Source organism: Lampetra planeri, chromosome 4, assembly GCF_965212315.1.
Source record: "Lampetra planeri chromosome 4, kcLamPlan1.2.h2, whole genome shotgun sequence".
Lineage (NCBI taxonomy): Eukaryota > Metazoa > Chordata > Hyperoartia > Petromyzontiformes > Petromyzontidae > Lampetra > Lampetra planeri.
This window is the reverse complement of record NC_136110.1, coordinates 8211198-8236260: the sequence shown is the minus strand read 5'-3', so window position 1 is coordinate 8236260 and position 25063 is coordinate 8211198. Positions and strand designations below refer to the sequence as shown.

At 42.4% G+C, this 25063-nt stretch overlaps 2 protein-coding genes across 4 annotated transcripts; both read left to right on the top strand.

The window, feature by feature from the left end:
- Nucleotides 1-795: 795 nt before the first annotated feature.
- Nucleotides 796-9470, top strand: ZMAT4 (zinc finger matrin-type 4). Of its 2 annotated transcripts, none has more exons than XM_078593187.1 (7): nucleotides 796-956; nucleotides 3694-3798; nucleotides 3906-3992; nucleotides 4452-4635; nucleotides 6369-6605; nucleotides 7070-7166; nucleotides 8380-9470. In XM_078593187.1, the coding sequence occupies exons 1-7, from the start codon at nucleotides 894-896 to the stop codon at nucleotides 8516-8518; spliced, it is 912 nt and encodes a 303-aa protein (XP_078449313.1). In that variant the 5' UTR covers nucleotides 796-893; the 3' UTR covers nucleotides 8519-9470. The 2 variants fall into 2 exon arrangements, with proteins under 2 accessions (XP_078449313.1, XP_078449312.1); XM_078593186.1 differs by having other exon boundaries at nucleotides 816-956; nucleotides 3906-3995.
- Nucleotides 9471-17886: 8416 nt separating this feature from the next.
- Nucleotides 17887-24696, top strand: TM2D2 (TM2 domain containing 2). Of its 2 annotated transcripts, none has more exons than XM_078593183.1 (5): nucleotides 17887-18479; nucleotides 19737-19866; nucleotides 21884-21971; nucleotides 22882-22997; nucleotides 23742-24696. In XM_078593183.1, exons 1-5 carry the CDS (start codon nucleotides 18257-18259, stop codon nucleotides 23953-23955), a joined length of 771 nt encoding a protein of 256 aa, XP_078449309.1. In that variant the 5' UTR covers nucleotides 17887-18256; the 3' UTR covers nucleotides 23956-24696. The 2 variants fall into 2 exon arrangements, with proteins under 2 accessions (XP_078449309.1, XP_078449308.1); XM_078593182.1 differs by having other exon boundaries at nucleotides 17936-18479; nucleotides 19734-19866.
- Nucleotides 24697-25063: the final 367 nt, after the last annotated feature.

Genomic DNA, 25063 nt, shown 5'->3' with positions numbered 1-25063 from the left:
GATTTAAATTAAAAAAAAATCTCGATAAATGTTTTTAAATAAAAAGAAATCTGGAGGGAAACCCTGGATAACTTATATTCTTGGTTCTTTCGGTAAAGTCACGTAGAAGGGAAATTAAAAAAATAATATAAATATAAAACAAAAATTATCACGACGTTTCGACTGCAACACAAGCAATCATCATCAGGTGTGAAATCCACAGCAAGAAAATTTGAAAATTTTACCGAAAGAATCAAGAATATGACACCCTGTATATATTTATCGAGATTTTAAATAAAAAAAATCTCGATAAATGTTTTTAAACTTAAAAAAATCTGGAGGGAAATCCTCGAAAACCTGACAAGGACGGAGGGGGGGATGGGGGGTGATGGGGGGGGTGATGGGGGGTGGGGGATGGGGGGTGGGGATGGGGGGTGGGGGTGGGAGATGGGGGGTGGGGTGGGTGATGGGTGGGTGATGGGTGGGTGATGGGGGGGTGGGGGGTGGGGGGAGGGGTGGGGGGAGGGGGGGTGGGGGGAGGGGGATGGGGGATGTGGGGTGGGGGATGGGGGGTGGGGATGGGAGATGGGGGTGGGAGATGGGGGTGGGAGATGGGGGTGGGTGATGGGGGTGGGTGATGGGGGGTGGGGGGGCGGGATGGGGGATGGGGGGGCGGGATGGGGGATGGGGGGGCGGGATGGGGGATGGGGGGGCGGGATGGGGGATGGGGGGAGGGGGGATGGGGGGATGGGGGGAGGGGGGATGGGGGGAGGGGGGATGGGGGGAGGGGGGATGGGGGGAGGGGGGATGGGGGGAGGGGGGATGAGGGGTGGGGGTCTCTCCACCGCGGCTCCGAAACGATTCAGGCGAAGGTCTCAGCAGCCGCGGGCGACCTCAGAGCGGCGCACATCACGATGCCTCTCTCGCCTGCCAACACGTCTGGCGACGGCGGCGGAGGCGACAACAACAACAACAAGGTTTGTTTGCGAGCCACGGGAGGGGGAGGCTTTGTCTTCATGTTTCTACGCCGAGCGAGAGACGAAGCCGCTCCTCTGAGCGTCGTCTGGACGCTGCTGCTGCTGCGGCTTGGAGCGCGGCGGGTTTTGTAATGGCGATTGACGCCGAAGCCTCGGGCCTAAGGCCTTGGCTCACGGCTTCGGTATTTTCTAAATGTAGAAATAAAATAAAATAAACTCTGTTATTGGTGTCGCAACGCGCGTTGAAATACCGATGTTTAATTTGCTGATTAGTGATGTTTGCCGGCGTGTATGTGAATGTTGATGTGCGGTGCGGTGTTTGTGTTGTGTATCACTGCTGCTGCTGCTGTTCATTGTCCTGATGATGGGGAGATGCAACACAGCGGGCATTGAAGGTGTCCCAAGTGGCACCGTAGAGAAGACGACTTTACTATTTAACTACCTTTGTGTGCACCCTTAGAGGGGACATTTATCTGTGATTGATAGGTTATTATTTCGGGTATCTGGTATTTTAAGTCGGAGGAGGGGAGATTGCGCTTAAACTGTGTTTGCGATAGTCACGATTTTGCAAGGTTATCACATAAATGTGCGTTGCTGCCCAGTTACGTTATACATCTTAAGTTGCAGAGTGCAAACCACTGGAATGACGAAATTATGTATCAATAGTGGACAGTAAGCTATCTTGTAATTATCACAGGCACAGTGCAGAGAAAGCAAGGGCTTTTGTTAAACTGTTATTGATGGTCAGTCACCCTTATTGAGTTCCAAAGTGGATGGATTAATACGTTTAGTAATGTTACTGATATTGGCACATTTAAATATAGAGTGGGGTGCGATATGGTTTTTAATAGTAAGTTATGCTTTCTCATGTAATGTTGGCTTGACACCAGCTTTTGATGAAGTTCTGGTATTTTAAGCTCCACGTGTTTCCGATCACGCGAGAAGGTTTCAATGTGTGATTTAATTTGCAAGGGGACAGCCGACTATAGCTATGCTGTACATTAATTATTACTTAGAGCAAACTGGATCAGTTCATCAAAGAGTTGCCTAAAAACGTTTCAATCATGAAAACCAGTGCTAAATAAGTATATTATTCGACAAGGAAATGATGTAAAATGCTATGTACTTAAGCCTCTCCTCCCCAACACGTGAGCATGCCTTATGAGTGCCCTAACTTACTACAGACCAATTCAAACCTTACTGGTCACCCCGTGCCCTTATAAATCTCAACGTTCATCCTACAAAGTCCCATCACAAGGGAGAAACACAAACAAATAGAATTTTTTTTACCGTATTGAAACGGCTGTACGCAGTATGGACCTAAAAACTAAATTTTCCTGTACAAGAATACGGATAAACAAGTTTGCTTGAGCTACTTCGTAGGTCATCTGCCGTGTGATGTCTCGCTATGTGGCTTGTTATTATCGCTAATTGAACACTTGTGAGCAAACCAATGTCAGAAACGCCTTCCAGAATCAATGCAGAGATGTTCTCATTCAACACAGTCGTGATGGTCTTTCGCAGCTGCAGGAGATGCTTGGCTAACACATTAAATATGATTTGAAAAAACAACTTTTTTTAGGGTTATGACTGTACAGAAACTAAATAGCTTGATTCAAGTATCAACAATTTTGTGTCTTGTTTTTACTTTCTATATTATCCGTTTTGTGTATTTTATCATTAGCTACAGTTACATACCATTTGCATGTGTAAGACCATTATTTTTTAAACATGCGATTGAGTACATGTGTTGTGAGTACTACTGATTGATAATGCATATACAGTATTTACTGTTACACGCCTAATTTGAGATTTGATGCACGAATCGTATTTTTTTTGCGAGTAATAAATAATTGCATAATTGTAACCTTAGTTTGTACGCTAAATCTCAATCTGTCTGGGTTAAATCGCAGCAGGCCCACTCCAAGAACCTTCGTTGGCTGCATATCACCTGGCTGAAACGATTTTGTATTTTAATCTTAAAACCAAATGTCACATTCTTATCCTCTTTAATATAACACACATTCACATTGGACTATTCATATTAATGCAAATTTTAAGACCTGAAGAGGATGATGATGTTACTATCAAGAACACAGATTGATTTTGTTTTTTATAACCGTGGAGTCGAAGGCAGGTAAAATCTGGGGCCAGCATGGAGCTGAGCTACTGGAGTGAGCACTTCCTACCATAATTTTAAACATTTTAAAGCAAAAGATTTCAGACAAGCACGATTAGCCATGTCCAATTGCTCAATTTAATTCAACATTATTAACTACAAGCTGTAGTTCGTGGTTAATTTTGAAAGTTGAGTTAAAAAAAAAATATCTTGAAATGAAAAGCAGCAGGCCCACGAGACTTCCAGCTGACTTGCCAGGGACTTAAGATGACATCTGATATAGCCACTTCATCTCATGGATGAATGCAAATTGAGGGACAGTGGCTTGCAATGTAACTAAAGCAGTTGGGGCTGTATAATGGTTAGAAGGATATTTTGTTCCAACGAAAGCTGACGGAAATGCAGTACTGTAAGAAACCAATCACAGAAATAAAAGTTAAGGGTATTGCTATATATCACATGCCCTCCAAGCATTGTGGTCGAAAGTACAAAAACACCAACATTTTAAACCACAAATGAAGAAAATGTGTAAATATTGTCATAAAAATTGTCAGATGTTAAAAGCTAATACGTAGTTATTTTGTTTGAATACATTCAAATGACACTTTTTGTTTACAGATGAAACCAGAGCTCGAGTTGGATGGCGTCCTGTTCACTGAAACCTTCTGTAAAGTTTGCTCTGCAAAGCTCATCTCCGAGTCACAGCGCCTGGCTCATTATCAGGTGCAGTTTTCTTCATCTAATTTAATTTGTGGTATGTTTCAACATTCATATGCGCAAAATGGACGCTAATATATATTCATGTCCCCGTCCTATATTTTTTTATCCAGAGCCGTAAGCATGCCAATAAAGTGCGCATGCATTCAATGCTGAACTCAGAAGATGGAGGTCCTGTGCCAAAGATGCTCCGAACAGAGGTGGTAAGTCTGATTCATAAAATTATTTGGACTTAATTTTTTTGCAAGAAGTTCTGTTGCTGTTTTGGCCAAACAGATGACAATACATGCACTGTCTGCTTCATTTTTTTGCAATCTTATCTACAAATTTTGAAATACTAAGTAAAATTACACGAATGTATTAAGGAATCAATGATAAGTGTTTTTTATTCACGTGCATTAAAAACATGTCAAATACTGTATCTAACTGCTGTATGGTTTAAATAATTTGGTGACTGCTTTGTGAAATGTTTTTATTGTCCCACAAGTCATGCATATTTTAACAAATGGAAATGAGGCCTTGCCACTAAATAACAACTCTTATTATATACACAAAATATCACTTTTATCTAGTTCTTTAATAAAGATTTCCATTATTCTGTAATTGGGATTTGTCACGTACAGAGATGTTACTTTTTGCATTTACTGTGTCACTGGCAGCCTGGCGGCACTGAGGATTCCACAGAAGTGGAACGTATGAAGGCATGCACCCTTTGTAGCATGGTCTTCAATTCAGCTGTAGTGGCTCAGGCACATTACCAAGGCAAGACCCATGCCAAGAAGCTGAAGCTGATGTTAGGCACTGAAGATGCCACTGCTACTGTGAGCCCTGCGTCCAAAAGGGGTAAGTGCATTTGCAGTGAATAGAAGGATTTTAACACAATGGCATTCGCAAACAATTGGGACATTTTATGCACAACAACTTGTATTAACATGCTATAGCCATTTGAAGGCACATTGAATGTTTCTCTCAATATTTGGAGGATAATTGCAAAAGACATTGATTGAGCAATCATATTTTGAAAGTTACTGTAAGGTTGTGTTCACCAATAGATACACATGAATAGGCAATAATTTACCAACAAACTAGCTTGAAAATGATATACTATGTGGCTTATTCAATATCTATTCAAAGTATTTTTGAGGCTGTGTAATCATTATGCATCAGCTGTTATCTAAAATATGATGTAACTGTGTATCGAACTGTAGAGTAAAATTGATACATTTTCTTGCAAAATACATTAAATGTATTGTGTATAATAATTTGTTAATATGTATGTACATGATTGAATCATGAAAACCCTGCAAACACTCAAGTTTCTTCACCAGAATGCCCAAAACGGAATCGAACTTAAATTGGGAAAAATAACTTAATCGGTATGTACTTGATTGTCTTAATTGGAATTTGTAAATGTCAATCTATTGCTGGATGATGGCCTTTCCATGCCACACGTGATACGAGGGCTATTTGACCATCCTTCACGCTGGTCAGGGTTTGTGAAGCCAGGGACCTTAGGCATTGGAACACAGTACAATACAACAATGTATCGTGCTTCACTGCCCTCTGCTGTCAACGTAGTTTCACAACCGCCCATCATACCTATGTTTATGCACGGTAGTCACCCATCCAAGTGATATCCAGGATCAAGCGAGCATAGCTTATGAGATCTGATGAGATCGGGTGTATGTAATTTGTAACATTGCTATTGTATTCTCTGAGTTGTAAGACACTACATCATGGGACCTTCTTTGCCAGTACCAAAATATGAGAATAGGTTTTCCCCTTTTTTCTAGCAACAAAACAGGTGTTAAGATGTTAAAACGCCAAACTGAAACCTTTTACAAGGAATCATGTCTGCATTAACCACAATACTTGCAGTCAGAATGCAAACCAAAAACATACTTTGATAATATATGCATTGTCTTTGAAACTGATCCACACCAGAGACAGCTTTCTTTTGAGCCTAGTCTCAAAACGGTGTTAGACCAGAGGACGCCAGTTTCAAAGACAATGCATATATTATCAGTGTTTTTTGTTTGAATTCTGACCACAAGTATTGTGGTTAATGCAGACATGAAGGATTCAATTTAGTGTTTTAACATCTTAACACCTGTTTTTTTTGCCAGAAAAAATGGGAAAACCTATTCTCATATAAGACACTTTTCTCTCTGTATTTTAAAGCAAAAGTTGGGGGGGGGGGTGTCTTAACCCTCCAGAGTGTCTTATAATCTGCAGAATATGGTAATATATTTAATACAGTATATTTTGTTGAGTGAGGAGTAGGCCTCGGCAAGGTTATTGTACCCTTTTTACTGTGTAAAAGGGTAAAGGTGTCGACATGCCAAGGGTTAAGGGTAAAGGGTAGGGTAAAAGGTAGACTCGTTGCTTTTTACCTTTTACCTTACCTGCTAAAAGGTAAAAGATAGGGTAGAGTGATTGTATTGTGGTGAGGTAAAAGGTAGGGTAAAGGTAGGCTCGTTGTTTTTACACTTTTACCTTACCTTGCCGAGGCCTAGTGAGGAGACTGGTGTTAAAGTATAGAGTAATTCACATGTGTTGCCTGTTTATATCTACAGTGGTGATCCCTCCAAGTGGTGCTGCAAACCCGGGCCCAGTCGAAGACGCTGCATTGGTCAATGCTTCTCCTCTGGCAGGATCTGACCCACAAAAGCTGTGCAGGCTTTGTAATGCATTTTTTAATAATCCTGGAATGGCAGCTCAACATTATGAAGGAAAGAAGCACCGAAAGAATGCTGCACGCGCTCAAACATTAAGGGAGCCTGCAAGTGCGGTCACAACTCCTACCCCTGCACGTAAGAAATCATTTTGTAGTTTTACATTAATATACAGCTTCTTGGTTCTTTCGGTAAAGTCACGTACAAGGGAAGTAATAAAATAATAAAAATAAAACATAATAAAATAATTCTCACGACGTTTCGGCCACAACGCAAGCAGCCGTCGTGAGAATTATTTTATGTTTTATTTGTATTATTTTATTACTTCCCTTCTATGTGACTTTACCGAAAGAACCAAGAAGATGAATCCCTGCAGTCTCGAAAGCTTTAAATCGAAAATTAATATACAGCATAATGTGAAGCTAACACTGTACTGGATAAGATATTTCATGTCAACATTGCTTTATAATACTAGTTTTTCTTCAATGCAGTACTTTCTTAAATAAAATATTTGTATGTATAGTGTTGAAAGCACATGTATTTTAAGGAATGGCCATATCTTCATCTTGTGGTGATTAACAGTGTAATTTGTTTTCTTTTAGCCGCCAAGACCACCTATGTCTGTGATTTGTGTAATGTGAACCTAAACTCAATGGATCAATACCAGAATCATCTCAAAGGCAACAAACATCAAAACAAGTAAGTAGCGGTCTTTAGCAGCACTTGATACAAATAATGTTTTTATATATGTAAGATTAATTTCTTACCATTAGTTTCATGTAATTAACAGTGGTATTGAAATGCAATCGACCATAATTATTTTGATTTTAAGGCTTTTGTACGAGGCACAATTTATAATTTGTCCTTGATGCATTTCAACATGAAAACTCTGTCCATATATTGTTTGTGCATAAATAAATTATTTAGCATTTTTAATTACATGTTTTAATCTATAAAAAGCTAAATATAAAATACTACCTTTTAGCATTATAAATATTCCTCGACTCCAATATACTGTCGTAATAGTCACATTTAAACAGGCCAAGCATGTTCATCCTGACACGTTGGAAAGGTTGATCAACTTCATATAATGTAGTTTTTCCACTAAAATACTTCAGTTCTACGTGGCTTTCATTTACAAGTCTTGAGATGTTTGGACAATTTCTTATTTTGTGTATTTGACAATCTGATTATCTGGAGAAAACTCCTCTATATACCTGGGGATATAGTAAAACATCTCGGCATATGTGAGAAACTTGCTAGTATGTGCATGAAATAATTCCTCTCCCTTTGACACATCGTGAAATGATTAGATTTGAGCGGATTATATTTAATAATTTTTTGACCATCTGTTGCCTTTGTCTTGATTATTCGTTGTGTATAATTTGTATGAATTAATAAATACCTCATTCAGATATGCATGATTCATTATGTCGTCTTGTGTGAGCGTTACCATAAGTTATAATTGAAGAATCGTTCGTTCATTTAATGGTTATTTGCTGCCATCTGCTGGTCACAAAGAATAAAATAAATATAGACCGACTGTACGGGAGCCGGAAGTTAGTACTTTATTATATTGACGTGCGAATTAATTAATTATATTAATGCCCCTCCCACAACATGCATATGTTCTCATGGCTCCCACACAAATGTATGCATATATAGCACGATTACCACTTCCTCGCTTCCTTTGCATCCTCCACCAGTGATCATGGCTTGCAGCTCAACATAATTGTCCCCTACCCTTTTATTCTGCCCTTTACGTCCCTCTGAGCTCATCTAATCCCAAGCGACCAAACACGCCTCCCACTGGACACTCTAGGGAAAAAGATTGTTTACAGTTTTAGTTATAGAGAAGCCTGTACAAAACCGAGTCGAGACTTTTGATTATTATTTTGTGGTTGTTTTGCAGGCTGAAGCAAACATCGGCAATACGACCAGTGAGCAGTGACACCACCGCTGAGGGGAAAGATGAGGAATGGAAGCCTGAGACATCAGAAGAGGCATTCGCCGAAGAACCCACTCCTGGCATGGACCCAAAGTGGCTCTGAACACCTCCAGTCACACCATCTCTTGCCACCCTCCCACTTTTGATGTGGTTTCTGCTACAGTACAAGTCTGTCTTTGCTTACGATATACAAATCTAAAAGCTTCACTGCTGAAATAGATTGACTAGTCTTTAGTGTATTTACCATATATTGTGTTTTAATGTAGTAAAATAAGTCATGCTCGATTTGTTTTAAACTTGCATAAAGCTTTTCAAAAGGCACCTATTATAGTACGGTGTGGAAAAAGTTAAACGTCCATAGTTACAGTATGTAAGGATAAAATGTTTGGTTTAGCTTTTTTTTACATAATGCGTTTCAGATATTCAAATGAGTGTTTTTTTCATTACATTAGGTAGTTAATTCAACAAACAATAAAGTTGGGGTGTAAGAATCGCTATACTGTACTATAGTCCACTAAATATTAAACTGACTAACCTCTATGGGGAGGATACTTTTCTTAAAACCAGAAAATTGGAGAAGCTCCGCATTAAGTGGATGAAATTGATATCTTCATTGGCGTTCCTCAAAAGGTGCAGAGATTCGAAGGTAATACCAAATGCAGTTAAAATTACAATAACCCCCCCCCCTCAAATCGTTGCACCTGACGAGTTAATGAGTTAATGATGACGTCACCCTGCTGCTGCTCTATATAAAACAACGGGGGACAGAGCAGAGCCTCACCATTCTTTCGAATTGCCCGATGATGTTGGATGCAATTACCAGTGAAACGTCGTACTCAAATTGTAAATGTTGTGGTTTCACGCTTCAACACACCGGTGGGCTAAAGCAGTGAACTATTTGTCTTTTGTCAATGTGACACGTTTTTCCTGATTGGCCGTGTCGGGTGGTGGGGGTTTACGACACATTTATAAATAACGCGATCTAAACCCAAAAACGTTGATTATGAATACTGTACTGTAGTCCACTAAATATTAAAATTGGTATGAAGGGTCTAGTTTGATTTGCCAGAGCATGAGTTTCAGCACGTGGGAATGGTGATGTCAACTTGAGGGTTTTTATTGCATTACATACACCGAAGGATTGTAACCTTCTTCTTGGTTCTTTCGGTGAATTCACGTAGAAGGGATATCATAAAATAATAAAAAAGAATTTTTTTTTAATTCTTTTTATTAAAATAATAAAAATAAAACAAAATTGTATTATGTTTTCTATTATTTTATTTTAATAATAAAAAATAAAACATACTTTTATCATGTTTTATTTTTATTATTTTATTATAATAAAATTATGTTTTATTTTATTTTTTCTCTTCTACGTGACTTTACCGAAAGAACCAAGAAGATGAATCCCTGCAGTCACGAAAGCTTTAAATCGAAAGATCGTAAACTTATTGTGGTGGTGGGGTTTGTGTGTTCCAATAACCTTCAGAGCTATGTCGCCTGGAGTCTTGTACTCCGAGTTGGGTCTCCCTTTGTGAACAGGTCTGGGGGGGAGGTTCCAGACAAATAACGGTCCAAAACAAGCCCCTTATGAATGGTTCTGAAATATTAAAATCCTGAGAACCTTGCCCAGACAAGGTTTACTGGGGACCCCCCCCCCCCCCCGGAGCCAGGCCTGGGGGTGGTGTTCGCTGGCAAGCGCCTGGTGACTGGGTGACCCACATAACCCAGTTGGACCCAGCCCAAAATGGCTATTTGGTGCCGTCCTGTGGGCCCACCATCTGCAGGACGAAGGGTGAGGGCGGTTGGGATGCCAGTATAGCAGGGAGAGGGATGGTCTCGGATGGACTGGACTTTGGCAATGTATACTAGTTATTGGGACGTCCAATGTCAGGCCGCTGGGGGGAATGAGCCAGAGCTGTTGGAGGAGGTCAGTCTCACCTCCACACACAGAATTGGCACGAGAACCAAATTTCTCGATTGGGGGTGGTTTCTCTCCTATTCCAGAGTATCCCCTGATGAGAGGCTCTGGATGGTTGTGGGGATACTCACAAGGACCCCGGCTGGGTGCTGTTCAGTTGGAGAGTGTCCCAGTGGATGAGAGGGCTACCTCAATGAGACTTTGCGTCTCGGAAAGGAAAATTCTGTGCTTATACACCAAACAGCCATTCAGAGTATTCAGCCTTCTTGGAGACGGTGGGTGTAGTGCTCGATAGTGCTGCCTACCGACTCCATATTCGTACTGGGCGACTTCAATGCTCACGTGGGAAATGATGGAGATACCTGGATAGGTGTTATTGGGAGGAATGGGGGCCCCCCTGATCTGAACCCAAATGGTGAGATGTTATTGGAATTCTGCAATTGTCATGGAATGTCAATAAACACCTTGTTCGAACACAAGGATGCTCATAAGTGTACTTGGTACGAGAGTACCTTGGGCCGAAGGTCAATGATTGACTTGATAGTTGGATCATCGGACCTAAGGCTGTATGTTCTGGACACTTGGGTGAAGAGTGGGGCAGAGCTGTTAACTGATCACCACCTGGTGGGAAGTTGGATCCAACGCTTGGGGCACTGACCAGATAGACATGGAAGGCCCAAATGAATAGTGCGGGTTTTCTGGGAACGGTTGCCGGAAGACCCAGTGCAGAAAGATGTCAACTGCCACCTCCGAGAAAACTTATTCTACACTCGAGGTCATGGATATTGAGTCCGAGTGGATGATGTTCAGGACCATGGTTGTCGATGCAGCTACAAAAAGCTGTGGCCTGAAGGCAGTTGGTGCCTGTCATGGTGGCAACCCTAGGACCTGCTAGTGGACACCAGTGGTGAGGAAAGCTGTCAAGTTGAAGAATGAGGCTTTCTGAGCTATGCTCAGGAAAAAGGTCTCCACTCGATTGAGAGGTACCGGCTTGCCAAGAGGGCGGAAGCGGTAGCAGTCGCAAAAGCCCGGATGTGGGAGGAGTTTGGAGAGGGACTATCGGGCAGCCTGAAAGATGTTCTGGCAAACCATTCGATGCCTTAGGAGGGGTCGACGGGACGTGGCCAAGGCTGTTCTCAGTAAGGGTGGCGTAACATTGAACTCAAGGAGATGGTCGAGAAGTGGAACAAACACTTTCAGGGGCGCCTCAACGCCGTGGAAATGCCCTTGTCTCAGGAGGCAGCCCTGGAAACCGCTGCGGGGGGGCGGGGGGATCCATCCACCTGCTGAAGTCGCTGCAGCGGTCGAGGGCCTTCGTAGCGGCAAAGCTGCTGGGCTGGACGAGATTCCCCCAGGGTTGTTAAAAGTGCTGGAAAGTGTAGGAGTGTCATGGTTAACACGCCTCTTCAATGTTGCATGGGAGGTGGGTACAGTACCTCTGGATTGGCAAACGGGTTGTGGTCCACATTTTTAAGAAAGGGGACTAGAGGGTGTGGTCCAACTACAGAGGGCTCAGCGTCAGAGGCGTAGCTAGGGGGGGGCAAGGGGGTACATATGTCCCCGGGCGCCAAGGTAAAGGGGCGCCAAAATGAGGCTTACAACGTTACATTATAACTTATTGCGGCGGGCGCGGCAGCCTGAAACTACTGCACAAATCTACACCTCAACCTAAAAGTTTATATGTCCCGCCACACACAGCCTACATGTCATGTAATTACATTTTGGTATGTGATTAAACGGGGGGGAGGGGCGCCAATTTTATAGTTCGTCCCCGGGCGCAAAATATCCTAGCTACGCCACTGCTCAGCGTCCCAGGTAAAGCCTATGTCAGAGTGCTGGAGAGAAGGCTACCCGTCCGGTGGTCTAGCCTCAGATTCAGCAGGAACAATGCGGATTCCGTCAGGGTCGTGGAACAATGGACCAGCTCTTTGCCTCTCAGATGTTTGAGGGGTCATGGGAGTATGCTTCTCCAGTCTACCTCTGCTTATTAGAATTAGAGAAGGCATATGACCATGTTCCCCGCAATGTCTTGTGGGAGGTGCTGCGGGAGAATGATGTACCGGTGCTGCTTTTGCATGCTATCCGGTCCCTCTTCCCGCAGTGAGAGCTGTGTGTGTATTCTTGGTGTTAAATCGAAGTCGTTCACTGTGGGTGTTGGACTCTGCCAAAAGTGCAACTTGTCTCTCCTCATTTTTGTGATTTTCATGGACAGGATATCAAGGCGCAGCCCAGGTATGGAGAGTATCCAGTACGGGAGCATGGAGGTGGCGTCGTTGCATTTTGCAGATGACATTCTCTTTCCCTCGTCGGTCTGTGATCTCCAGCGTGCACTTGAACGGTTTGATGCCGAGTGTGAAGCTGCTGGGATGAGGATCAGCACTTCCTAATCTTAGATCATGTTGTGGGAGCTTTACTGTTCTGTGGTAGTGAAGCAGGAGCTGAGTTCTCGAACAGCTCTCGGTTTACCGAAAGAATGAGATCGTGATTACAAGAGGCTGAAATGAGGTTTTGCCACAAGGTTGCCGGGCTCAATTTCCATCATCGGGTAAGGAGCGCTGTAATCCCGGAGAGCCTTGGAGTCGAGCCGCTGCTCCCCCGGTAGACTCCCGCTAGAACTCTACTGGGCACGTCCCACTGGGCGAAGAACCTGGGGCTGGCTCAGGACATGCTGGCGGGACGATGTCACTCGGCTGGCCTGGGAACACCTGGGAATTCCCCAGGAAAAGCTAGGGTTTGTCACCAGGGAAAGAGGTCTGGACCGCCCTACTCAACATGCTACCGCCGCGACCCTCACCGGGACAAGCAGATTGAGAAACAAACGAGCAATTTCACAACAAATAACCCCTTTTTTACAATTTGAACATTGGTCGCAAGTCTGTTTATAACTCTATGGGGCCTGATAAAGGCCTTTATTTTAGCTCATCTTGTAAAGTTGAGTGTGCAGCTAAAGACAACCTGAAAAAAATAATCCTTGGCCTTTTTTCTGCCGTGAGGATTTGGGGGAGAAGAGTGAATAGCAACACTCTTGAAAGTAATGCAAAGTTGTGCTTAAACTTCAAGACAAATAAAATGTTGAAAAATATTTTGTGTTCGTATTTTATCTATCACAAGTATGGAAAAAATATGTCACGTACCAGGTAGAGCTTATGCAAGTTTGGAATTACACTTAGGAAAAGTGTCTGGATCAGTTACCATCCTGTCACCTGACTAATTTGTTAATAGCCCTTTGTCATACCACTGCTGGATGAAGGCCTCCTCTCGCTGTTCCGTAATGGAGGTTGTTGCAAACATTGTCAGCTTTACGTCAGTTAAGTGCAGATGTTTTCTTACAGAACTTCGGTCAACTCAACATATGGTGCAGTCTTGAGCCGTGGCCGTATAAACACCTTGCAAGTGGAGTACTGTAGTAATGTACAAACTGCTTAAAGTCAACATTAAATAATTTAAGGGCAACAAACTTAATGTGTACAGCTTGTGTTTATTTAGAATTTCAACCGTGGTGAATAGAAACGTAAGAATACTCATTTTACCACAGGCTAGTTTTGTGTTGGCCTGCCTCTTTACACGTAATCCATTCATGTACATTGTCCCATTATGCATATAATTTTGGTGATCTGTAATGCCTCACTGTATGCTGTGTGTAACGCTTGATATGCTCCGTGGATTATGCAAAAAAATCATGAAAGGCTTATTAAAATGGTAACTAATTGTTAGTTTGTTACAAGAATAATAAAAACCAAATGATCCCCTGTTTTTTGTATTTTATCTTTGCGTTTTGCACACCTTTACAGAATAATAATAAATAATATCCGGTTAATATTTGTGTGACAATAGTTTTTTTTAAATTCTTATACATAGAATAGAAATTGAAATAAAAAAGCAGCATCACTTATTTTGAACTCGATGCAATTTCACTTTGACTTTTGCTCGCACTTATAGTAAAAATTAGTGAACACCGACCTGTCCTTTCGGTTTATAGTTATTTATTTTGTATTTACATCAATATAAAATCTAGCAAGTCTATACTTATTCCTGTAACGATAAAGGTGATTTACAGAGACATTTTTGATTACATTAATTCAATACAATATTTACATTTTAACCTTTTCATATTTTTTTATGAACCTATCATACGAGGGGCAATTACACTAGTCTCTAAATATTCATGAAATTGCTAGAAAGGCAATCTTGGTGAACCTTAGTTCTATTCACAGCCACAGCTAACGTGTCTGAACAGATATCATTTGTGTGGCACGTATCATTTAGGCCAAAAACACGCCAATTTTATATTTTTCCATTAATATATTCAAGTTTTCCAATCAACACGTCAGGCAGGTTACATGTCACACCTACGTTGCCATACATTTATTTACCGAGTTATTTTAAAACATTCCCAGCATTATTGCAAATACGAGGAAGATTTAGGGTTCTGAAACAACTGGTAAACCGGTAACCGTTTTATAATCAACTACTCGTATTAGTAATTTTTAGCAATGATAGCGTGGTAAAAAAAAGAATTAACCCGTAAAAACAAAGTTTTTCACTAACAGGACCCTGCGGGGTCGCCTGGTAGGAATAATACTTAGTACCGGTACAGGGATATCGACCGGGTATAGAGGAGTTAAAGAAAAAATTACTGTATTCTAGTGTAACGTTAATTAAAAGTGTTTGTTTTGACAAGAAACGCTGTGAGATTTAAAGACAACCCCAACACCACCCTCAACACCACCCCTCCCACCAGCCCTCACCACCCCCCACCACCACCCAACCCCACCACCACCACCCCACCACCCCCCACCACCACCTTCTGCACGAGGCCTCGCGAAGCCTCCCGCACTAGGCCTCGCGAAGCCTGCCGCACTAGGCCTGGCGAAGCCTGCTGCACTAGGCCTCGCGAAGCCTTCTCTGCAGTAGACTTAGCGAAGCCTGCTGCACTAGGCCTTGCGAAGCCTTCTCTGCAGTAGACTTAGCGAGCCTTCTGCACTAGTCCTCGCGAAGCCTCTGCAGTAGGCCTCGCGAAGCCTTCCCTGCAGTAGGCCTCGCGAAGCCTTCTCTGCAGTAGGCCTCGCGATGCCTTTTCTGCAGTAGGCCTCGCAAAGCCTTCTCTGCAGTAGGCCTCGCGAAGCCTTCTCTGCACTAGGCCTCGCGAAGCCTTCTCTGCAGTAGGCCTCGCGAAGCCTTCCCTGCAGTAGGCCTCGCGAAGCCTTCTCTGCAGTAGGCCTCGCGAAGCCTTCCCTGCAGTAGGCCTCGCGAAGCCTTCTCTGCAGTAGGCCTCGCGAAGCTTTCTCTGCAGTAGACCTAGCGAAGCCTTCTGCACTAGGCCTCGCGAAGCCTTCTCTGCAGTAGGCCTCGCGAAGCCTTCCCTGCAGTAGGCCTCGCGAAGCCTTCTCTGCAGTAGGCCTCGCGAAGCCTTCCCTGCAGTAGGCCTCGCGAAGCCTTCTCTGCAGTAGGCCTTGCGATGCCTTTTCTGCAGTAGGCCTCGCAAATAAGGCGATTAAATGTATCTCGTGTCTGTGTTAATATAAATGTATCTTGTCTCTGTGTTAAAAAAACGTGCTGCGTTTCAGTAAAGTTAATTTGAAGCAAAGTTTAAAGTTTCGCCGTGAGGCTCCGGAAGCGACAGCCATCTTGTTTAGTTCACAGATCGCAGGGGGAACGGGCGGCCATCTTGTCGGACAGACGGACAGTCGGACGGACGGACGGACACATTAATCTATTGGTGGTCTGGTCCACTTCGTTCCTACCAGTATAAATCCTTTATATGCGTGGCGGCTAGAGTCCTCTCGTCCTCTGGCTTGAGATGGCTGCCACCTATGGGTCAGATGATTACCTGCCACCATTAAGCAATTGGTAATTAAATATATATATATTTTCCTAAAAAGTGTAAAATTTTGGAAAATAAATTGTCACGCACAACGAGTCTGTGTGCAAAATGTCAGCTCGATTGGATCACGGGAAGTGGGTTAAAAAACGACCGAAAGATTTGCACGGTCGTAAGCGCGCAAGCAAGCAAGCAAGTGAACTTAATATAAATGATTTAAAAATGCAGCCCCTGCAATGTATTGCTGACCCCACTGATGGTGAAAGGGCCTCGATTAGAAGGAACCTAGAGGGTGTTTTGGTCTAATCTTCCACGCTCAACAGACGTCTTGGAAGAGGTCAGTGTGCCCACCACACTTTACCCCATCGCATGCGAGTTGCCAAATCGCCTGTGGCTGCAGACTGCTGGGTGGACAGGCCAGGTGGCTGGGGATGGAAGAAACTCACACCAATGTTTTAAATACCGCGCCGGGTGATGGAGTCGAATCGGAGACCCTCTGGACTGCAAGGTCCACTGTGATAATATAACCAAGGCCGTAATTATAATATATATTGGGGGACACACACATCCCCCCCAATCATCAAATATGCTCAAAATGTCCCCCCCAATATATTGCTATAAAAAATAATTGCGAAGCTATAGATTTCTGTTGATATGATTGTGGTTATGGCTGTACTTTATATCTCTGGCATTACACACAAGGAGACAAGAAAAGGTAAAAAAACAGCAATGTAATACAATACACGATTATACATTATTATTTGGTTCTTTCGGTTAAGTCACGTCTAAAGATAAAATAATAAATTAAATTAAATAATAGAATACGAAGTTTCGATTGCAACACAACGTCGTATTCTATTATTTAATTTAATTTATTATTTTATCTTTAGACGTGACTTAACCGAAAGAACCAAATAATAATTCCTGCAGTCACGAAAGTTCTAAAATTAAGAACGATTATACATTATTGTACAAAATAAATGAAAAGTCCATCCCATGTGTTAATGAATTTTTTTATATTTTAGGCAGGAAATTAGTTTTCAAATTTAGCTTTTTTTTCTGGGGGGGGACCCCAGACCCCCTGGAAGATTTGGTCCCCCCCCCCAATGTTGACGCCTTGAATATAACCAATACACCACGGAAACTCCATACGTTTTTCACTTGAAATGTAAAGTTTGTGGTGGATATGCAGGCAAAAACCGGTAATCGTTTAAAAAAAAAATCCGTTTTCAATGTGGTTACCGGTTATGCGAATACACAACTCAAGTAAGAATGAATAGAAGTCTTAATTACCTCGAACACTAATTTGTACGTGCATTATTATTGATTATTATTGAGCGGTGACACAGTGGTGTAACACACTGCGCCTTGAACCCGGCAGACTTCGAAAAGCGGCCACGGTTAAGATCAGTGGCGTATATTATCAGAGCATGTTTTTTGTTTGCATGTTCGCCACAATTACGTGTGGTTAATGTAGACATGATTCCTTGCAAGAGGGTTTGTGTTTGGTGTTTGTTGAACGTCTTGGCACCTGTTTTATTGCCAGAAAGGGTCAAACCTCTTATTTTTTCACATTAATTCATTGGCATTTTCCTCGAACGTGGTGGAACAGCATATTGCGTTGCAGTGTGGTAAACGTAAAATTCCGGTAAGGGTTATTTTTAATACGGGACTGGAGTGAGTGAATCCATTCCAGTGGATTCCACTGTTAAAGATCACTCCGTTCCATGAACTCCAGTTCAGGTTTCCTCTCCAACCCAGACCTGGAAGTCCTGCTCAAAACATCTTCGCCACTTTCCGCGTATTCTCGAGGCGTGCTCAATAAAAATTAATTAACGAATGCGCACACAAGACGCGCGACAGCGGTAATTAGCACACAGAATGCATAACAGTGAGCGAGTTCGTCTTTAAGCAGCACAGTTTACAAGTCGGAGCCACATTCACATCTCGTTCTCGAGGTCCCCCTCGTCAGACCTCGAGACCTCCGTCCTCGCCTGGATTTCCGCGGGGTCTTAAGCGCTCGAGGCCCGGCCGAGGCGACCAAGCGAGCCCGGTTGGGTGGGTTACGGGGTTTGCTGCTGTTTGTGGCGCTGGCAACGATGAAAGCGGCGGCCTTGAGCTACGTTCTCGTGGGCGTCCAGCTACTGCTGTTGGCGACGATGCTGCTCACGCAGGGCTTTGCTGTGGAGACAGTGAAGCCACCGAGCCTGGAGCCCGGGGCGGACGCAGGAGCCGAGATCGGGACTGAGGACGCGGCCGAGAACAGCACCGACCCACCACCGCCGTCGTCGGCTTCATCATCATCACCATCGTCGTTGTTAGGTGTGAAGCGATTTCAAGAGGTCAGAGTGCTGAGCTAGCACTCGCTGAGAACCCCGTGGTCGAATGCAGGCTTTCAGCCGCCCTTGATTAAACCGGGTTGTGTAGTGAGTTGATGGTCTTAGCCTTGGTCACCATTGACCAGGCACATAATTAAATGCGGTTCCGCACAAAATGTAGCCAAATCGCAAGTGTGGGGATTGAATATCTCGACGTGGTTCCACGTCAATTGAAGCTTTCTCGGGGGTAGCTCTGTGGTATCCGCTTCCGTGGGCTGTTCTCTAGCAGGAAGGGTTTTGCTGCTGTGCTTGATATCCGGATGGATACTTTTTAAATCCTTTATATTAAGTTCACTTGCTTGCTTGCGCGCTTAACCCACTTCCCTTGATCCAATCGAGCTGACATTTTGCACACAGACTCGTTGTGCGTGACAATTTTTTTTCGTGAAATTTTTTTCCCATAACTTTACACTTTTTAGGATTTTTTTTTATATTTAATTACCAATTGCTTAATGGTGGCAGGCAATCATCTGACCCATAGGTGGCAGCCATCTCAAGCCAGAGGACGAGAGGACTCTAGCCGCCACGCATATAAAGGATTTATAGTGAAAAACTTTGTTTTTACGGGTTAATTTTTTTACATCATAACATGACGCGGATGGCGCAATTGGGAAGAAGGGAAGGTCTGGAAAGACTGACCACACACATCCTTCCGCTCCACCCGGTGATTTGACACTTTGTTTTGCTCCGACACATCCTGTTGGTGTCTCATTTGTATAAACTATTATAGTTTGATTTGAACTGTCCGTACTGTTGATCTCCTTTGTCTCTATCGTGTTATCTTTAGTGTCTTCTACTGTCCTCGATTTTACTGTTTGTCTTGCCTGTATTCTCTCCTGTTCTATCTCGTGTGTAGTCAGTCGAATTCTGTATCATTTGTACGCCTATTTCTTAGTACTTGTGTGTACTGTAAGTACTGTCTGTCTTCATACCGCCTTGCCTGCCTCGTTCTGCACAGTCTTGCTCTATGTCATTTGTACTTCTCTATCTCGTTTCTACTGTGTCTCGCATATACTGCCCATTTGGTTTGTACTCGTCTCTTGTTTGTTTCAGCCGTTTGTTTAAAGTGAAAAATTGCATGGATGCAAATGCTCAATTTGCTTGCCCCCCCCAAATTCTAATCGTGTATCATAAGCATGAGGATTGACCTTAATTGATGAACACTTCTCAGATGCCTGATCTTTATCATCCTGCTCAGTAGCGGAGGAGTCGGCTGAAGTCCTGGAGGACACGATGGGAGCCGAAGTCAAAGACTACGACATCTACGAGGGTGGAGAGACGAGCGGCGTCCAATACGACCCCACTTCGCCAAATGTTCTGTGCAGCTTCTTGTGAGCAACTCCCTCGGTTCCTCCTGGCTGTGGTTTATTGTTGTTCTCAAGTATGGCCTCTTGTTGACGCGTCTTTGGTACCCCCAGACAATGAGAATTCAGCTATCCGTGAGGAGGGAAAATGCTGCATGTTTGATGTGTTTTGGGCTCTCTCACGGGGTAGCAGTACAGATTCTCAGGCATTTCACAAGTGTGAGAATCAGTGCTCTCCATACAGTGGAACATAGCTTCTCTCCACAGCCACCCACCCATGGCCTCTAACGTTCACCAGTCAACACAAACATTTGGCGTATAATATATTCCCTCCTCACAACTGCAGTAGATACATTCTCTGTTATGAATGTAGCTCATCTAGTGGCTGCTGCAGGGTCACATTAAACTATGTAATGTAGTTTTAAGTATTTGAGCGGAAGAATACATTTTAGTTGCTTAATTGATATATCTCTCCCTGATTTATTTTCCGTTTGTACAATGTGTTATTCAGCATAATGTCCTCCATTTTGCTAAATGTATTTGGAGCTTCATGATTCAGTTCTTGAAGAAGCTCAGATTTTGAAGAAGCTCCCAGCACATTGAGAATAACGTCGGACGTTATACGGAACAACACTGGGTACAACCCTAAAACACATCAGAAAGCTACACAGCATAACCATGAAAACATACGCATCGGTAACTGATGAATCGTTACATACTTGATTAGATCTAGATTTGAAGCTTTCGTGACTGCAATGATTCATATTCTTAGGTTTTTTCGGTAAAGTCACGTAGGTAAAAACATTAAAATAAAAAATTAAATCACGACGTTTCGGAGGCAACACAAGCAGAACTGATTCTTCGGCCGTTGCCGATCATTGCTACAACTCGGTGGGCTGTCATGAAATTGTATTTTCCGAGACCAAGGTTATCTGCAAACCTCCTGGCTACCATCAAAGGTTTGTACACGAAGCCATACAAATATACAAACACAGACATAATTTAAACCGTGATGACGGTTACAAACTGAGTAATCATTGGAAAGATGTGATTAACCATGCAAAAAAGATTTAACTACACTTATTTGCCAATCTTATTTGACAGACAACCATTACTGTTTTACCATGTTTAGTGGTGGTCTTCTTGTTACAGGTTGAGTCAAAAACCGCACCTCTCCATAACAAAGGCTCAGCCTTTGTTATGCAGTCTATTCTTAGTCTCAAGCCTCACCTTACCATATTAATAATAAGTATGCGGCCCTTGCCCCACCACCTTCTCCAACCATTATATAAACGCAGTGGTAACTCCTGCAATCTCTCATTTACTTGATACAGCTGTCGTGGCTGTGACGGTACCACCTGAAGACGGAAGCTTGTGTTGCCTCCGAAACGTCGTGATTTTTATTTTTTTATTTTACTTTTTAATGTTTTTACCTACGTGACTTTACCGAAAAAACCTAAGAATACTTGATTAGACATTCTCTTGGAGCCTTCACCAAACTGCACCGACCAGCGTGGCAACGTTTTATTAAATAACCCCCCTTAGGGCGGCCTGTAGGGGGCCCTCGTCCAGCAGGAGAATGACAAAAGGATTGTACATCATGCATGTATATGGAACTTGTTTTGCACTATTGTGCCCAGCTATCCATGTTATGCATCACCCATTTCTCAGGTTCTTCATGTTTTCTCTCTCCCCCTTATGCCAGCTAGCCAGCAAAACGTTTTAAATGCTATTGTATGATTGTATGATAGCCAAGATGGGTGGGGGGGACGTGTCTTCATCATACTTGCCTGCATGCTAGCCACCCCAGTCAGGAAGCCAGCTAGCAAAAGTTTTTAAAATAATATCGTTTGATATTGCTCCTGTAACATTCAGGAATACTAAGGCTTTCAGGCCAGCGCTGGCATTGTTGTATACCCAGACATGTTTTTTTTATTCAATGACAGCATGGCATGAACCATTCTTCTGTAAGTTACTGAACTTTAGATCTGTTATTATATATTGTGTAACTTTATTTGTGCAAACTTTGTCCCTATTATTGCAGGCCTGATGAGTTTGTGGAATGCGAAGAGCCAGTGGACCATAACAGCAATGAAACAGCCTTGCACGAACTTGGATACGGATGTTTAAAGGTGCTCATGAAGCCTATTGAAATGCAATTCCTGATACTTGATTTCGCTGCTGTAATGGAAATCTCACAAGCATAAACCTCAAACGTGCACGATTCTTGAACATCCTGAGTTACATTCCCATGAATATTGGTTCAGACCTTGTTGAAAGCAGTTGGCACTGTTATAAACAAACCTAGGACATGAACAAAAGCAGCAATATATTGAAAGTGGAAAATGCTGCAAAAAATTTGCTTTTGTGAATTTCTGAACCATTCATGTTGCTTCTTACTTTGAACTGAGAACATATTTTCGTAGTTTTATTTCGTTAAGGAACTTTCTACAGCTATTAACAGGAATTTCAAAAAATCTGAAATTAATTTTCTGCATGCATATTGCCAAACTCTTGTGGCTTTCAAATATATGATAAAAACTATTGACTATGGAAAGGCCTTTGTCCAGCAGTAGATTGACAAAGTATTGTAAATTATTGTTTTTGTATTGGTGACTGTCCCATACCTGTCAACCCTTAAGTTTTACCCGTATTCTTGTACAGATAAATTTAGTATTTTGGTCCATATGGCATACAGCCGTTTCAATACGGGAAAATATATATATATTGTCTTTGTGTTCATCCCTTGTGATGGGACTTTGTAGGATGAATGTTGAGATTTATAAGGGAACGGGGTGACCAATAAAGTCTTAATTGGTCTGTAATAAGGTAGGCACTGATTAGGGGTTGACAGGTATGCTGTTCTATGTGCATTGTGTTGTACAATGCATGGACATTAACCTCAACTTACATATGTCACCTTTTCTTGCACATGGTTTTATTATAAAGTTATTGGTTGTAAAGATAGCCATTGGCAGTTTTGATGGGTTGAATAATGCGTCTTTGTGCCACTTCTCACATCCCTCTTCACTCCCATCCTAGTTTGGGGGCCATGCTTACAAGGATGTGAATCACACTAAAGTAGTCTGCACGGCTCTCCCTAAGATTGAGTGCGTTGGCAAAAGGACTTTTCTTCGGGGACACGTGCCCTGCATCAAGTAAGTGATAAGTATCACATCAATAATATCAACTTCAAATGTGCAGTGTATTGCTTTTATGTCATCCGCATGCAGGAAGTGTGCTAAAGTGTTTTTTACTTGTATCATAAACAAATTCCGATATTTTTGAACTGCCAATAAGTCCCATTGATAGCAATTGACAGTATCAATGAGTTTCAGAGAAAATTCTATACATCTATTGTACAGTTTTTTAAACTAGTTTTTGATCATCAGTTTATGGGCCTTCCAGGATAATATTTTTCAGCAGCATTTTTGTTAAGCAGGAAAACTAGTCTTGGCAGCAGAGTCAGTTACGTTAAACTGCTGCTGGGTTGACCGATAATATCAGAGGCAAGAGCGAGAATATTTATCTTACTATTAAGGAAAATATGTAAGTTTTAAGATATAGGCAAAGAATACAATTGTGATATATAATTTGCAACATGGTGATGTAGAACAGTTTCACAATGGTTTTGAATCTAAAAAAAATAGAATTCAGTGTACATTCAATGCCCATTGGGAAAATGTGTGGATAAGAGCTTTCATTCTATTTGTGAATATAACAAACTTTGACAGGGAATGTTGGAGCAGCTGCAACATTCCCTTGCGGTCATCAACACTGATGTTGAAGATACACAAACAAAAAATAAACGAGCAGTAGATGTGGATTGTTGTTCAAATCTAACATTTAAATTTCTGCTCGTTTTGGCGTGTGTAAACATGTTTTTGCTTTGTCTGCTGCAGGTACAATGGACACTACTTTGTCACCACGCTGCTTTACTCGTTTTTCCTGGGCTGCTTTGGGGTGGACCGCTTCTGCCTGGGCCACACGGGCACGGCGGTTGGCAAGCTGCTGACGCTTGGCGGGCTTGGCATTTGGTGGTTTGTGGACCTGATCCTGCTCATCACAGGAGGTCTCATGCCTAGCGATGGCAGCAACTGGTGCACCTTCTATTGAGCCGTGTAGGCTGAAAGCAACTTGTGGCAGCAGACCCAGATTCTGCTAACTTGCAAATTCTGCTGCATCTGGAACGACAAACTTTCCCGCACCTCCGTTGGCTACGTGTGGTGCGAAAGAAGTTCTACATGCATACATATAAACTTCTAGAAAGACGAACACTTGTAGCTGGCCTGACTTCAACAAAATGACTTAACTTTGTGCAATCAGCAGAGATGTTTGTTCTTTTGTTTGCATTTATTTGGCACCGGGTTTGCACATGCACAGGTTTGTATAGTAAACTGTAAATTAGCCTGCTTAAGCAATGCTGTTATTTTTTTTTGTAAAAATTTCTTATTTTCTAGGAAAAGAAGTCATTGAATTGTCAAAAGGAAATGACCATTATAAATGCCTTGCTGCCGTGTGGCCAAGTCATAGTTTTCAAATCTTGATATATACAGTAAACATGCTCTTTTAAATGCATGGCATCATGTTCGTTAAAAGTTTTTTTTTTACTTTTGCATGCCTTTTGCTTTTCACACAATGCAGTCCCAAAGTGGGAACTGTTTAAATAAAACAATTATTGGGCCTTTGGTCCAATGGGTTAATGTATATGATAATTTCCGAAGAAGTGCACACATGGTTCTAATTTTTACACGCTCAAATTTGTGACGGTTAAGTAATTTAACATTTTTGTTTGTGTCATGTTACAGGTTGTGTTCTTTTTTAAGTTGAGTGAATAAATGTTTAAGTTTCTGGAAATACGAATTACAGCAATTTTTATGGCTTTCCAATCTTTTCTTAAGTAAGCGCTTAGGCAATCGAGGGGAGGATAAGGCTATGGGATGCACAGTTATGTATACAGAACAATTTCCACAGTGTAACTTTTATACCTGTGGCTTTTAAGAAAATGTGTGGATAAGAGCTTTCATTCTATTTGTAAATATAACACTTTTTATTTGATACATGTGTAGTGGTGATACGCGCTGGGTGTATATGTCGTGTGCCAGCGCGTATGTACGGGTGTGTGTGTGGTGACGCGCGCTGACGGGGAGGAGCAGGCGTCAGTGCGCGGGTGGGGGGTAGTGCTGCTGATTGGCTGTGTGCCGGTGACGCGCCCAGAGGGAGT